Below are 16,310 nucleotides of genomic sequence, written 5' to 3'. Positions count from 1 at the left end.
CATTTTGAAATCCAAGATGGAGGCCATCGGTTCAAGAAAAACTGTCAAATACCCTACAATATAGGTATTTCCGGAAAGGGGATGACGTGTAGAGATCATATATGGATGCCAGACGCCATTTTGGAATCCAAAATTGCGGCCTTTGCTTTAACGTAAACTATTAAGGGGGACGACGTACATAGGCCCAAAATCGATGTCTCCCACCATTTTGGGATCCAAAATGGTGGCAATTGACTTTCCAAGGTATGAAGAGCCTCGTATCAGTTCAGCACAGTTAACGTGAACCGTTTACGGGGTAGGTTTGGTGATATTCCACTAGGAACATGAATTTTGTCTTATTAATGTTTTAGGGTATTTTGGAGCTCAAAATCTTGCCTCGCATAATTTTTCCAGAATAAGGCTCACCAAGCATATTGCGTTTATTTTGTATAATGTGTATAACGTATCATTAAGCAAGATGGCAACGTATCGTGGAGAATTCCTCAAAACAATTAAACGCTTAGTTTGTTTTGTTTTTTTCTTTCGTAAACTGTAGATCTATTCCACAATGTATTTCCTCTTTCGATGACAAAGAACCAACCAGCGCTGTCATGTTTAATGCATACTAGTACCCTAGTTCTTCCACTCCTTGAAAAGGGTTTGGACTTCCCTTAGCAAATCCAGCATTTTTGCACTCTGTTCAACATTACTGTCAAATGTGCAGAAGTTTTCGAATTCCAAGAGTTGATTTATTTTGAACCCGATTTCTGTAAGATGGGTACAGTTTGTTAACGGTTAATCTCTTATGATTTCGTTGATTTCACTGTGTTTTTTATCCCCGGCGCACCAAACATGCTGTGAATTTGTTGAATTTCGGACTTGATCTGCAAATTCTTGTTGTCGTCTTTATTGAATTGCGCATTCACGAAATAAGACGGAAGACTTTTGTTCCAGCAGTTTACCAACGTGCTTTGTTTTATGTCCTTTAGAACCACATCCAAGTAGTCGAAACAATTCTTCTTTCGTGTATCCGCTAGTGGTAGGCCTTCTTTTTCGGCTGTTTCCAAAATAAAACTATAGCTTCTCTTTACATAGCTCAGCTTGAATTTTTTGATGATGCCTGGATCAATGGGTTGAATCAAAGACGTGTTTTTTGGTGGCATGTATAGAAGCATTCTGTCGGGATTGCTTATGATGGGCGGATACGACGGAGCATTATCAAGGAGCAGCAAAACCTTGAAGCTAATGTTCTTGGCTGCGCAAAGCTCCTCCAACTGTGGTAAGAAGCAGTCGTCCTAGTCCTCAAATAATTTTCTGGTCATCCTACCTTTCTTGTTGCTACGATAATGCGCTGGGAGATTCGATATTTGTAAATTTTTAATTACTCTTGGATTCGCGACAGGTCTCACAAGGCAAAACCAAACCGCACTGCTTAATATTGATGCCCGTCGCCAATTGTCGTTGCTCCAGTTCTTGGACTGCCTTGACATCACGGTGATCGAGCTTACGGTGCCAGTCATGCAAACAGTTCTTCTTATTGCAATGCTCAATTGCCGCACCCACGCGTTCCTCCATCTGCAAGTGGTAGAGACCGTTGCTACGCCTTGCTACAGCCACAATCCGTGTACCTTTGACAATCGTACAGCCATTGTCGTTGAACTCTACCGCTGCGCCTTTCTGGACGAGTTTCCCGACGGAAATGAGGTTCATATCCAGATCTGGGACGTACAGGACACCGGTGAGCACGATTTGCTTCGCTTCGCTGTCTTTCCCGTAGCAATGGATCTGGCTGTTCCCCACACCTTTCACGAATGCTTTCTTCCCATTAGCGACAGTAACGAAACTTGGGATATCATCTCGTAGTTTCTCAACGGATACGAAAAACTTTCGATTGGCGCACATATGGGAGCTGGCTCCAGAATCCACGATCCATTTCGTCACTGGTCCTTCACGAGCGCTAAAAACGAAATCCTCTTCAGTGGACTCCATTTTTCTTGCATTTGCCTGTTGCTTGGCAAACTTCTTGGTTTCCTTGGCAACCGATTTTTCACTTCGAGAAACTTCATCCTGGCTCTGCTTCTGCCGAATTCTGCAGTCTCGCTTCTTGTGGCTGACCTTCTGGTAGTGGTGGCACACAATGGATTTCGATTTCCCGGCCACCTTCAATACCGCTGAATCCGCCGGAACAGTCCCTTTTCGCTTCTGCACCTCATTGATAATTGTATCCTTTACAAGGGCCAGCGTCAGCTCGTCCTCCGACCGATTTTCGAGGGTAGTCGTCAGCGCGTCGAAAGAGCTTGGTAGACTGCGGAACACCAGGATTACCTGCAAATCGTCGTCGAGCTTCGTACCAGCGTTGGCCAGTTTTTCAAACAAACTCTCGAATTCTAACAGGTGGTCCTCGATGCCGTCTCCTTCCTGGAACTTGAGATCGCAAATCCGCTTCAGCAGGTGAACCTTCGACGTTAGTGACTTCTTTTCATGTTGCTTCTCCAGATTCTTCCATACTTCCTTTGCGGTTTTCGTAGCCCGGATATGGCCTTGGTGACTCCTGCTCAGCAGCAGCCCAATGGTCGCACGCGCTTTCCGATCCCCTTCGTCCCAGGCAATCAGCTCCGCCGCGTTCGCTCGGTTTGCAGCCTCTTCCGGCTTGACTCCGGGCACGATGTACTTCCATAGTCCTTCGCGAACCAGCAGGAATTCCACCTCCAGCTTCCAGGTTTCGAAGTTTTCGTTCGTCAGCTTCGTTATTCCGGATCTTTCCATCTTGAACTTCTTCGGGCCCAAAACCTCTTGAATGTTATATGGCCGTAGACCGGATTTACTACTACTTGAAAATACGTCTTAGCTTGATGAGAGACAAACTTGGAATGGCATTTTATTTCAGACTATGAGAATACATTTATTTGTAGGTTGCTTCGATTATTCGTCGCTTGCTAGGTTTCTACCAGACTTCCCCCTAATAGTTGTGTCTCAACACTGTTATGTGGAAATCTTAAACATTCTCTATTATCTGATGGTCTACGGATTCATAGACTGCTAGCTATTTAATTGTGACAGAAGTGATCTTTGATAAGAAATTTGGTCTTTGCTCTCAATCGAGCACAAAAGATGCTCCTTCATCTCGAACCAAATTAAGGATTGTGTAGCATTTAATGTTCAACAACATGTAGAACATGAATTTCCGGCCAGCATAATCCATCCATCGTTCCTGCGTTCGTGATTGATATCAATTAATTTCTGATACATGCAATCGATCTCCCTTACCTTACAGCATGGCCCCATGGTACCAAATCAGTGGACCGCCATCAAATCATAGTTTCTCGAGTTACGCACATCCAGCGGCAGGAAAATTGATTAGTTGGATTAATTATTTATTTATCTCTACTCGGTCGTGCGCAATCCAACACTGGAATCGGATGCAATTTGTGCGAAGCCCGACCTCATTTCCCATGTTGGCATTGTCTTATCCACTAAACGCGTGTCCAGCAACGATAAGATCTCATCACGTCTTGAGTGATTCAAGCATAAATCATCCCACCACTCCCTCTCAAGAATCTGCTCATCGACATTTTCCATCCCACCCCACCCCTGAACACATGCATATCACTTATGGTCGGATTGAGATGGGATGTCATCAGTTATGTCAGCTCCAGGACAAAGACCAAGACACGTGCGAAGAGCCCCAACACGTTCCAACACTAGAGCTCCAGTTGGTGTTTTACTGATATGCCGGTCGGATGTTTACCTGGACTAGAGTCGATTGATGACAATGCGTTAACTTTTCTCGGGCGACAACCCTCCTCGCCTCGTTCGTCACTCTGCATCCTCCGTCAGTGGAGGGATATGACACACAGGCTTGAAGGCAAACTGATTTCATGCCTGGATGATACACGTGCGGCCTTCTTGGTGCCAGGTGAGGAAGAGCCGAGAATGCTAATTATATTCACAATGTCTTGCTCAATCTGGTGGCTCGGTGTCCTCTTATGGAGTCTAATCAATAGATATCGAACCGTGCCGTATGGAGTTAGCCTTGAGTGTGATAGCAGCTGGGATGAATAATTAAATCGATGCCCACTTGATTTCTTGGACGTTGCTCCTTTACAGTATGTGGATCATGATTTTGCAAACCATTTCATTATGGGACGCCCTCTTTTGACGTGACGTGGCTACGTAGATGACGGGTTTCTGAAGAGTCATTTGCAGGCGTGAAAGTGATTGGGTGATTTAAATTCGAAGGAAGGATGATGCAATGCAAACATTTTCTTGGAAATTCTGCGAACCTAAGCTTGGTGTGTCGGATGTTTGAGAATCACATACTTTGCTAGCTGAAAAAATGGGGTAATTGGTGTATAATTATTCTCTTTTTTAAGCCTCCATTCAGACTGGATCTATTGATTTGAATTATTTAAGTTTTCTTCCAGCTCTTCGATATCGGATTCGTTTTAATTGGTTTTCAGCTCTTTGGTGTTAGCAGTTGCGGGCGGTCAATTTTGCTCATGCTCATTGCTCTATGTTTATTTTCAGCTTTCAGTCAGATTTATATTATAATGATCCACAATTTTGTTTAGGCTTCAGGCAAATCCAAGTATAATGCATAATAACACTGATTCATTTAAAACCACGGTGAATCCTGATCCAAAGAACCCAACTTACTAACAAAATCTCCTTTCCTGTGTCTTTTGTTGGGATGCAGAGGTAAACACGGCCCACAAACAACAAAGGTCACTCTAATATTCCTTCCATACTCGCACCTGATTGCAAGGACGTGGCCGGCGCCGTTATTGATCTACAAAATATGGAGTCACTTAAACTTGTACAACGAGAATGGACGGTCACTCTCAGCCCCATTCGGTTGATTCATTGTACAATTTCACTGATTCTGATCAATCACGGAGTAGCAACCATTGATATGTGCAGTCAGTCTTAGCTAAGCTAAGCTATCTTCTGAACTAGGGTTGGTAATACCGGCACATTCTTCCTAAAACCGGTTTTACGGTATTGAAAATTCTAATACCGGTAAAACCTGTATTTGGACGAAGTTCTAAAAGAAATAAAAAGCTGCATATTTTGTATAAAAAGCGTTTATTGGTCAACGATTGAATAAAAAAAATGCACTATTCAAAGCTTGGCCTGTTCGTTAAAATAATCTTTGAGAACACAACGTATTATCTCCCAAACGAGAACGGAACTTACTGACAAAGTTTCCGGATGCCAAACATGCTCGTTCAGACTCCACTGATGTGGGACGTACAGTGCAAAGGGCATAGTCAATGATCTTCATGTATTTGCCTTTCAAACACTCTGCATCGTAGTAGGCGAACTCTTGTCGAACAACTTTTGTCAAACAGTTTGCTGACGTTGACGTTGAGCCAAAACTAGAAACTGCAAACTTCGACTGCTGCAACCGTCTTTCAAATTTTTCCTTCACGGTCAAACTATCGTTCTCTGCATCAGCTGCATAATCTAGTCGATTGAGTTCCTCTCTTCGCTCGATCTCTGCATTCATTCCGTTCCCTTCCAAATCAATCAAACGATGTAGTATTTCAATCGACTGCTTTATCAAAGCAGTCCGCGAGGTCTTGAAGAATATTCCAAAGTCATTTGTCATTGTATCGCGGACAGAGCGGTTACTCATAAATGCAAACAAATCTGCGTAGACGAACCGTCTTTCTGAAATTCTTCCAACAAGAGACTCGAGGAGCTGTTTTGCGATATTTGAAGTTTGTTCCAAGAGCTGCTCTAGCATAAAGTGTAAGCCCACATCGGCTTCATAGATCGTACAATCCTTACGGCACAGCAGTTCAACAGAAGCCAGAACTGGCTCCAGCGCTTCAACAATTTCTTTGATTGTTATCAGTTCTTCTTCGCTAAAACTAATCTTGTTCTTGGTTTTCAGATCGAGCAGGGATTTTTGAACCGCAGTCCAGAGGTCGTAGAATCGGCGCAACATTGCCAGCAGGCTATTCCATCTTGTTCTGCAGTCAGCAAGTAAACTTGTTTCTTTTCCCTGGTCTGCTTTGACATTTTTCTGGAGTACTTCGTCATGTTTCACTGGAGATTTTCTGAAGAGCTTCACTGTATCTCGTACTTTTTTCACAGTTGTACAGTATTCGGGCATAATTGTGTGTTCGTCGTGGTCTGTATTGCCAATCGTAAAAAAAAATCGGCGTTTCCATCATCGTCATCATCCGTATCTGTGTCAGTATCACAGTGTGGACCTATAAATTGAATAATGAGAATTTAAGTTTTACTAAAATTTTAAGCTAATTCTACTTAAGCGAATTCCATGTAGGCGGCCGGCTTAGATGCTTTCTTGTACAAAACGTCGAAAGTAGCTCAACACACCACTCCGCGTTCATGGATCCAACTACTCTTTGCAGGCCTAGGTTCCACGTTTTGTTGGCAGCATGACCATTTACATTCATGTAACGTCGATTCCTGTTGGATGTCCACTCGTCAAACGTGAGACTTAGTTTCCTTCCATCCTTTTTTATGTCTTCGAATTCCTTCCGGCATTCGTTGACGACCTTCTCAAAAAACATTTCCACTCGATGCCGTATTCCTTGGTGAGTTCGTGGGATGTCGTTGAAACCACGAGCAACTAACCCTTGCCTTATGTCCTCCGATTTGCATATTGTGTGGAATGAAATTCCGTCCTTTGCAGATAGTCGAGCAAGAACAGCATCGATAGGGCAAGCCTTTGGAAAATATTGAACGATGGTTCTCTTTTTCGCACTGGATCCGGATGTTGATGCAATTTGCTCAGATGTTTCAGACGGCGCAGATGCATTTCGTTTGGCCAATATTATTTCATGTTGTGCTCGAAGATGCGCAATTAATCCACTTGTGCTAGAACCTTCGCACTTGATAACTTTATTGCACTTGACACACTTTGCAAATCCTCTTTTCTGTTTTCCTCTTAAGAAATAGTTCCAGGCAAAATATTCTGGCACTCCTTTCTTCACCTTTTCTTCAAAATCCATTTTGTAATATTGTTCTCACGGAATTGGTTCAAAATCAATGTTTCAGACGCTGCTTGCCAACTTGTCAACGAAAACGACTACTACACGACTGCGCACTTTTAACCCGAAACATATTCAATCATTCATGCCGTCTGTCTCATTCATACAGATTCATTGACCAGACCAACAATGACGTTCGTGAGTTATTCGTGTCATCAGAGCTTAACAAACCTTAAGTTCCACCTCTCTCGATACACGCTAACATCATTTTACTCTGACGATTCAAAGAGATTACCCAGATTGGGCATAAAGCGGACTTGGTGGTGTAGTTTAGCCAATTTGGTTAACATGTTCAAAATTAAGAGAGCTGCTTTTTATTTCTTTTAAATTGATTATACTTTTGCAATAAAATACTGAAAATACCGGTTTTTGCTTAAGAAAAACCGGTATTTCGGTATTGAAAAACAGCACGGTAATACGGTAATAAAATAACCAATACTACCACATTCATTTTGCATTGTATAGAAAAAATGTGATCCATTTTAAAAAGTTGTACATTGAGTTGGGGCCTCCCTTAGCTCAGTCGGTAAAGGCGCAGCTACAAAGCAAGACCATGCTGGAGGTGGCTGGGTTCAATTCCCGGTTCGGTCTAGGAATTTTTCGGATTGGAAAATTTCTCGACTTCCCTGGGCATAGAAGTATGATTGGACTTGCCACACAATTATACCAATGCAAAAATGGTACAGGCATCGAAAGCTCTCAATTAATAACCGTGGAAGTGCATCTAGAACACTAATTTGAGAGCACGCAATAAGCTAATATGCGATATGCAATAAGCTTGAAATGCGAAGAAGAAGAAAGAAGACATTTAGTTGAAATTGACTATGCATTTTCTTGTATCCACTTCCCCGGTGTACCTTATTGTGTGAATTCCAAGCATTACCATGAATAGCTGTTCTGTCCAGCAGTGAAAACTTAATGGGAATACAAAGGAGTGTCTCAAGATAAGACTAAATGATTTCTGAATAAAACTTGGTGTGAACTGTGCGATGGTTGTCAGGAATTCCGTTAGAAAATTCTAAAGATATCCTGTCCAGAGCTTCAATAGAACTATCAATCTAATTTCAACTATGAAAAATGTCACTATCCCATGCTGAGATAATTGAAGATTATGGACTGAGAAAAAGCTTTTGGGATTTAATTATGAAAAAAATTGTCTAGATTCTTCTTTATAAAGACTTTTTACGCTACTGTAGTGAGCATTGAACCAGCTCTCAAGTTATTGTTCTAAATGCACTTTCACAGTTTTTAATAGAGAGCTTTCTATGCCCACCAAGGAATCAAAAATATCTCAAAATGACAAACAATTAACGAGCCGAACGATAACGCCATGTCAGAAATGGAAAACAATAATGATACAATCTTCTTCCCTTTCTGTTATGTAAAACTGCCTTTGCAGTATAGCTTGCAGAAAACGATCAAATTGTTGGCAAGCTGCTTCATGAAGTATCGCCAAAGATGATACACGTGTGTTAATGGGATTTGTTTGCCTTTTCTCGATTCCGATCAAGCACCTCAACCATGTGTATTGCAACAAAGCTGGCAAGCAATATATCATTATCTTTCTACAACTCCGATCAAGCTATATTAAAGAGAGAGAGCTTATCGTGGTAGTGGTAGCAAGCGTTTTGTCTTTATCGTTGGTTGCTGTATGTGTTTGGTTTCGGCGGTTTGCATTTGTATATTGTGTGGCATGCACAATGATACTCTATGCTCAGGAGAATCGGGGAAATTTTCAACCCGAAGATCGGAATCGAACCGCCTCCGGCTTGGTAATACCAACAATCAATACGAAACTAACAATTTTAAATTGGCTCACTACTTGACTAGCTTATTGGTCCCAAGCAAACGATTACCCCAGAAGTACAGAGAGACGTGCATGGTTTTTCCCATCTCAAAAGGAAGCATATTGTTCGATTTTTTTTTCGCTTGATCGTTTAAAGTGGAATATCGACATGCTCAATGAAGTCTTCTTATTTTTACACTTTTCACACGGCACTTCTCATGAAAGGTATTCAAAATTACATTCCTTAGCATAGTTGATGTGATCTGCTTTTGGCTAAGTCGAATTCAACTCAGTACTCTAATCTAGAACGTTTTCAAGCAAATAAAATGTCCCTGAACTCTTGGCGAAACGATGTATGAAACTAAATTGAGTAGAGGTCTTAGTAAAAACATAAGCCACATGGTAAGTTGTGAATCGAGTATGACGTCCAAGTCTTTGATGGTAGTATTCGCTTCTGCAGACTGTATGCATAACATATTATGTCCTAACAAAAAGTCAAAATGTGTGCGATTTAACAATTGTCCGCAAGTAATCTGTCGACTATGTCAAAAACAATTTTGTCAATATCGCGCAAAAGTCTGTCAATGACAATGACAAATCTCAGCACTGGTTGAGAATTCAATCACCACGTGGCGCTAGTGTGCTATATGACTCTTAGTTACCTGTTTAACTTGACTGCTGGAAAGATAGAAGATTGCTGTATGGAAAAGATCTAATGGATGTTGCTCAGTTCAGTTGAGAATTCCATCACCATGTGGCGCTAATGTGATATTTTGACAGCTCAACTAGCTAGGAAGTGTGCTGTTTCCGGAAATATTGATCATTTGGACAAGCCCTATTGGGTGGTGGACAGCACAGTTTAGAATTCATTTACCAGGGATGTTAGTGTTTGACACTTTATTTATAGCTTTAATTTGACAGGTGCATCAGATACAAGTTTGTTGTCTTCAGTAAAGTTTTTCAGATTAACAAAAACTGTTGAACAGTTCAGTTGAGAATTCACTCACTAGGCAGCAATAGTGTGCGATTTGATTTCAAATGGCTTGCTTTAACATGATAGATCAATGAAGTAATTAAATTGGGTTGTTAGCGGAATGCTTAAATAAAACAGCAAAAAAGGGTTATCTTCCATTTAATTCCACTTAATTAAATTTTTTTTATCTGTCATGGATACCAAAATTAATTAAGTGGAATTAAATGAAAGATAGGTAGAAGCTAGTTGATATCTTTGGCAAAGTTGTTCGGATCGACAAGACCTATTGGATGAAGGACAGCACAGTTAAGAATTCACTCGCAAGGCGTCACAAGTCTGTATTTCATTTCCTTCAGTCCTTACCGCACCTAATCCGAGTCATCATCATCGTCGTTATCGGTTCCGTGAACTCCATTTCCCCCAGCACCACTGTTATCATTCAGCATTATACTATTCGCAGCAGTGGCATTCTCAATTTCCTTCGCTTCCAAATGGAACTGTAACCGGTCCCGGAAAAACTCCACATAGGTTTGCTTCTGGGTGGCTTGGGCCGGCAAAAAGTGACCGCCCGGATGCGTCAGTACCTGCGGATCCGTAAAAGTGTCCGCTAAGGCCATGCTCATTTCCTTTGGAATAATCTCGTCCGCTTCGCCGTAGATGTGTAACGATGGAATCTGCACCTTGCTCTCGTAGAAATTTAGATGCACCAAACTGCCGGATCGGAAACCGGACGACAGTACGGCAAACTCCGGCTTAATTGACGTCATCCCTCGGGCACTCAGATCGCACAGCAGCCCCACGAAACAGGTCCCCTGCGAGAACCCCAACAATCCACAGCACTGTTCCTCTTTCCACACTTTTTCCACCAGCTTGAGACTCTCCTCGAACCCGATTGCGGGACCATTTTTGTTCGTTCCCTTGAAGGTACCGTCCTCCTTGTTGAACCACCAGCCACGCTGTGCCGGATCCGGTTCCGTTCCTGGTTCGCTATCCGGAAGAGGGGGCGCAATGTGTGGTGCCGCTACAAACACCAGTTCGGCATGCTTGTTGAAGAATTTTCGGAACGATCCGAGCTTGGATTTGAAGCCGTCGCCGTTTTGCCGATAGCCGTGCAAGGCCAGAATCTTTAGCTTTGAATCCTGCTCGCCGGAGGAGACATTTTTTGATGATTTTACTACCGTTTCGTTGGCCATGTGTCTAATTAGATTAGGTGTAAGTTTTGAACGTAATATTTTCACTTCACTTGGGGGTTTTCTGATGTAGGAAATAAGGGAAAAGCGCAACCGCACTTTGGTTGGTGGTTTGTTTTGGATTTTGGACAAGTGTACCATTTGACTTCTGATTGCTTGCTTTAACTTGACATCTCGACAAGATATTGTGAGTTTAGATAAACAAATTATGTATGTCGCTGATGAATTTACCTCTGACGCGACCGGTTATGTTGTAAAAGAGCTGTTGAAAGTACCGACAATAACAAGAACATCGATATTAAAGTTATGATTTCCGTAATATTTGGAAGTAGATTGGGAAGTCAGAAGTCTGAATTCTTCTTCTTTTTCGCATTTCAAGCTATCGTGCTATCAACTTAGTTTTCTAGATGCACTTTCACAGTTCAAATTTGGCTCAGTAGTCATTAGAAATACCGTTACCGTGATTCAATTGATTAAAAAATTTCCAAAATGCCCGAATTTTAGCAAAAATGCATATGATTACCCACAACAAACAATTACGCAATATTTCAATTCGATTCAAAATCTCATTTTTGACGTAGGACTACGTCTGTGATTTCTATACTTTGTTTACACTTTGTGAAAACCTAAAATGGAACATGTAACAAAATTATGAAAGATTTTGAACGTTGATAACTCTAATGCCCCTGGACCAATTTCAATAATATTATCACCAACCGATCAGAAATATTTCTACGCATTTTTTTAAATTCAAGACTTTATCATTTTTTTAAATTTCACTATTGAATATTGCACGAATGTGCAACTGTAGCAATGATTATCACCGATTGTCTGCGAAAAGCAATTTCCCTAACACAGATTTCAAAGTTTAATTCCATCCGGTTCGGTTTATTCAACCACCGCGTAGTGAGTGATGTTGTTCTCCATTACACAACGAGAGGCTGCCTGCAAGCAGCGAGCTGCAGCCCAAATGAGCATCCACAGAGGGCGCAATATGTTTTTATATTTTTCTTGCAATAGGTATGTATAAAAGGCAACACAACATTTTAAAAAGCAGCGATGTGTTTGTTTTCTACATTAAGTAATATTTTTTGAAGTTATCAAGTTTTGAGTTTTCGCTCAATACTCCTATGTGACTAGACAACCATGCGTCGTGACCATATTACAGTCGCTATAAATCAATGGAGACGCATGGTATACATTTTAGAAAAAAAAAATCTCCAGATCCAAAGTTGATTAGGAAGACAAGGGCTGCTAGGCGGTGGACAGATTAGTTTGGAATTTTCCCGCTTGGCGGCTCTTTTGCTCACTAGAGCCGCCAAGCAGGAAAATTCCAAACGAAACAAATATTGTACTGTCTATTATGTATCTCCATGTTCTGATTAATTAGAAGGGTGCTGTCTTCAGCGAAGTTGATCTGGAAGACACCAACTGCTTGGTGGTGTACAGTTTAGCTCGGTATTATTCCGCTAGGTGGCGCTTGTAAGCATGCACATATTCTGATCTACTGTATTTCAAGATCCTGATTATTTATACGGGTGATATCTTCGGCAAAGTTGATAAGGTGGTAAACAGATCAGTTCTGAATTATCCCTCTAGGCGTCGCTAGTTGTCTTGCAAATATTATATATTGTCTATTCTGTACCTCCAGATCCTGGGTGATATCTTCGACAAAGTTGACCAGTTACACTAGGGCACCACACAGAAAGATTATTAAAGAATTCTCCCGCTAAGTAGTGCTAGTGAGAATTCAAATAATCTGTACTGTTGTATCTCAAGATCCTGCTTATTTAGAAGGATGATGTATTCGTCAAAGTTGATCTGGAGGTCAAGGACTGCTGAACGGTGGACGAATCAGTTCGAAGTTAGTACATTTTTATGCTCCGAGATTTTCGTATCAAGTTCAACATTTATAAAAAAAAATTCTTAATTTAATATCTCACTGTGTAATTCCCATTCAGCCTGATAGCGAACAGTAAAAAATTCTATGAGTCTGTTACTTTGTTAATTCTGGTGCATTTTAATCATAAGAGGACTTCATGTTTTTTCCCCTCTTGGGTATGTTCATTCCTGCAACCATTACTTTGATCTTTGTGATGAATTTCCCATTTTAATATTGCTTTATCAGTATTTCGTAACAGCATTTTCTAAGTCAGGTATTACTTTTCGCGTGAAAATTACTTCTTCGCTGTGAGCAAAGTGTTCCAAAAACCCCTTATCCTTAAAAAACGCCTTTTAAATTGATTCGAAGTATCTCTGCAACTCTTACTTTCGTTTTCTGCTGAATATTACGAACCGGGATTTTTTTTTTAGATTTAACCGGGAAAACCCGGGATTTTCAAAATGAAATTTCACCGGCCATCCTGATTCATGTTACAGTGATAAGTCAATAGATCAAACCCCAAAGCTCTATAAACATGTCCCAAAATGGCGTTGGAACGGTCCCACAACTTTCAAAGTGGCAGAATTAATCTTGAAATCATGTGGCCTCTCCCTGAGATTCCTCGTATTCATAATCCTATAAAGTTTGCTTCATGTGTCCAGCTGAGGACAGTGAAATTTCAGATCCTGGCGGTTTCTGAACACATCCCCAAAGTGTTCTTGATTGGAACATCTCAATGTATCTCATTCTTTCTAGTTCTCTCAAACCAACAAATATCCGTTACAAATAAACCATAAACACCAACTTTCCAAAGCAACAACGCTCCAACCAAACTACAAAACCTCTTTATTGAATCACTGCAACAGTTCAACTTCAAACCTCCCTTCGGGGCAGTGGCTTTCAACGGCCGCCTAATCAAATAGAGCAAACAAACGCTGACAATGCTGCGGCCTTACCCACAATTAACCACCGACTTCTATTACTTTTTTACTTCTAATCTAGTCGAAGTTCTAGTACTACGCAATGTTTGTTTTGATTCGCTATGAAAGTTTGACAGATAAAATGAGGGGTTCGTGGATTTTCCTATGTTTCGAGAAGTGAATCGATTAGCTTTGGACCGAAGAGAGTACCAGAGCTGAGCCAAAAAGTTGAGCACGCTATTTTGGAACCTTCTAGTCTTATAGTTACCTCTGTGGTAATACCGTTCCTTTACTGACGGCTATCTGCGGTCCTATGCTCTAGATCCCTGTGTAAAAATTTCAGACTCCGGAATTTTATTTTTTTGTTTGTGCGTAATTGTTTTTCAAGCAACTATTTTATAAATTTTGAATTTTATGTACATTATAAATTGCTAAATTCTGAACTATCGAAAACCACTTGCTGAAAGCACAAGCCACTAGCTTCCAGAAATTCCTAACAGATTTGCAAACTGACCGCAGGATCGTCATTCGTCGAGCCGTACACATTTCCGTACGAGCTGCATCTGCTCGAGTCTCCTGCTACGAAACGTACACCAAGCACAAATTCTGAGCAATCAACTCAAACTGCGATATCGTTCTGTTTCCAATCGAGCAAAAAGCTACAGGCCAAATCCAAACAGCAAAGCATCACCCACCCACACCGACTGACACCGCACATCATACTCACTCACACGATTTCGGTTGTGCAGCGCAGTCGGTTTGAAATTGAGGTGACTATGACACGTACGATCGAGATTAGAGTCGGCCCTCTACCTTGATTGGGTTCGCCCCTTCGACAACGACGACGACAACGGTCGCATTCCATAATCAATCCCCGAGCACGTTGTGGCACCAAATTCCCAAAACTCGACTCAGCGCTCATTTTACCGCCCGGGCCCCATCCCTATACCTCTCTATCCATTTCTAGTTGAATGAAAATTGTGAACCGCAACCAGAAAAGCGGATCATCACCGGATGAGAGCCGGAGGAGGAAGGGCGCCGAAGTTTTCATTTATCCATTTTTCCAGCCAAGTTCCAATCCCTGGATAAAAGCGTGGGAACGTGGATTGGATATACACGTTTCGGCTTAGTTTTTGAATGGAGCGTGTGAGACGAAAGGGGGAGGATCTGAATTGCTTCAGCGCTGGAAAAACGGAATTAATTACAAAGCAACAACGTTCACACGAGTGTGGGAAGAGGGGGGGGGGTGATGGCAAGGATGTCACCTGCATCAAACCAAGCCTGGCAAAGCACTTTCACACCACAGACACGTTCGATTCAAAGTCCCGTTCGATGGTGATTCGGTGCAGAAAAAAATACTATGTGCGAATAGAAATGAAAACAAATTAAATTCTGGGATACACGTGGAAAATTGCTTGCCGGGTTCGACATGCTCATCAAAGGAATCTGGTGGTGAAATTGCTGAGTGATATGAACTCTTGCTCCGAGCTGAATTCATTACAGCCAACCAAGCGGCTCCTCGGTTTAATGGCGCCCGAGTGGAGACACCGAAGTGAACAAATTCAACGAACAAACATCGAAATCAACGGAGCCAACTTTCCAATTCATTGCGTACGATGCAAATTTTTCGTGTTTCATTTTCAGCTTTGGGTGGGAAAATGTTTTTCCATCGACGTCGTCGTTGTGGGCAAAAAAAACGGAGCTCGGCAAAGTGCAGTGCCGCATCAAAAGCGCACATTTCAGTTCGGACGGTTGGTGATGAAATGGCGGTGGCGAAGTAGTATTTACATAGACCAGGCCAGTCAATGTTTACTTTCGGTGATTGTGGCTTGGTTCGCCTCATCGTCGCTTGGGAGTTCAGTTTTTCATGGTTTGCGTCAAAGTTAAGCGAACTTTTTTTTTTTTTTGTGTAAAAGGCATTATTTGTCCGTGGAAAAGCACCTTTTTAGAGCAAGCGTATACGTGCAGTAGAGAAGCGAATATTTCAGAATTTATTGGCTTAAGAATATTGTGACGTAAAATCAACCAATTTTAATGAAATCAGTATAAGCAGAAACAATGCTTAAACCAATTAAACGAATTATTCATTTTTAGACACGTTGTACGAGGCAGGATGATTATGATAAAATTTTGAATGCGAGACCATCGGAGTATTATCAAAATCACACTTCCCGACTCCCAGCATTCTAAGCTCGATTTCCCGGGACACTAGCAATTGTTTTACAAAAGGAATGCTAAACATAAATTTTAACTTGAACAAAATAAATCACACCACACGGGAAACCATTTCTGTGCAATTTGCTATTTGCTGGATGTTGAAATAAGCTCCTGTCGGAAGTAAAAAAGAAACATCCGGAGGAATCAAGAAGAAACTTCTGGATCAGATTGAATGATACTTCCGGTGGATATCTGAGAGAAAATCCTTAATAAATTCACCTATGGTGAGATCGAACCCTTCTTACAAATCAAGACCAACAATTGAAATGGCCTTAACTCCATTTTGTAAACAAACCTTGTAAGGTCATTTTCTCGCGAACCGAAACCTTCATTCGCAA

General features: G+C 41.4%; 2 protein-coding genes across 3 annotated transcripts in view; both read right to left on the bottom strand.

Annotated features, from left to right (window-relative positions):
• The window catches only part of Syn1 (Syntrophin-like 1), a 366,892-nt gene that overhangs the window by 319,859 nt on the left and 30,723 nt on the right, over positions 1 to 16,310 (bottom strand). The gene's annotated exons all lie outside the window — the stretch shown is intronic.
• On the bottom strand, positions 10,132 to 11,058 carry LOC135710888 (esterase AAEL000016-like). Its single transcript, XM_065233597.1, has one exon. It carries the CDS (start codon positions 10,954 to 10,956, stop codon positions 10,132 to 10,134), a length of 825 nt encoding a protein of 274 aa, XP_065089669.1. The 5' UTR covers positions 10,957 to 11,058.

The sequence above is a fragment of the Ochlerotatus camptorhynchus genome, unplaced genomic scaffold (assembly GCF_037179485.1).
Source record: "Ochlerotatus camptorhynchus isolate MF236.1 unplaced genomic scaffold, CSIRO-AGI_Acam_v1.1 ptg000406l, whole genome shotgun sequence".
In the NCBI taxonomy this organism is placed as follows: domain Eukaryota; kingdom Metazoa; phylum Arthropoda; class Insecta; order Diptera; family Culicidae; genus Ochlerotatus; species Ochlerotatus camptorhynchus.
This window is presented reverse-complemented; position numbering and strand designations above follow the sequence as displayed.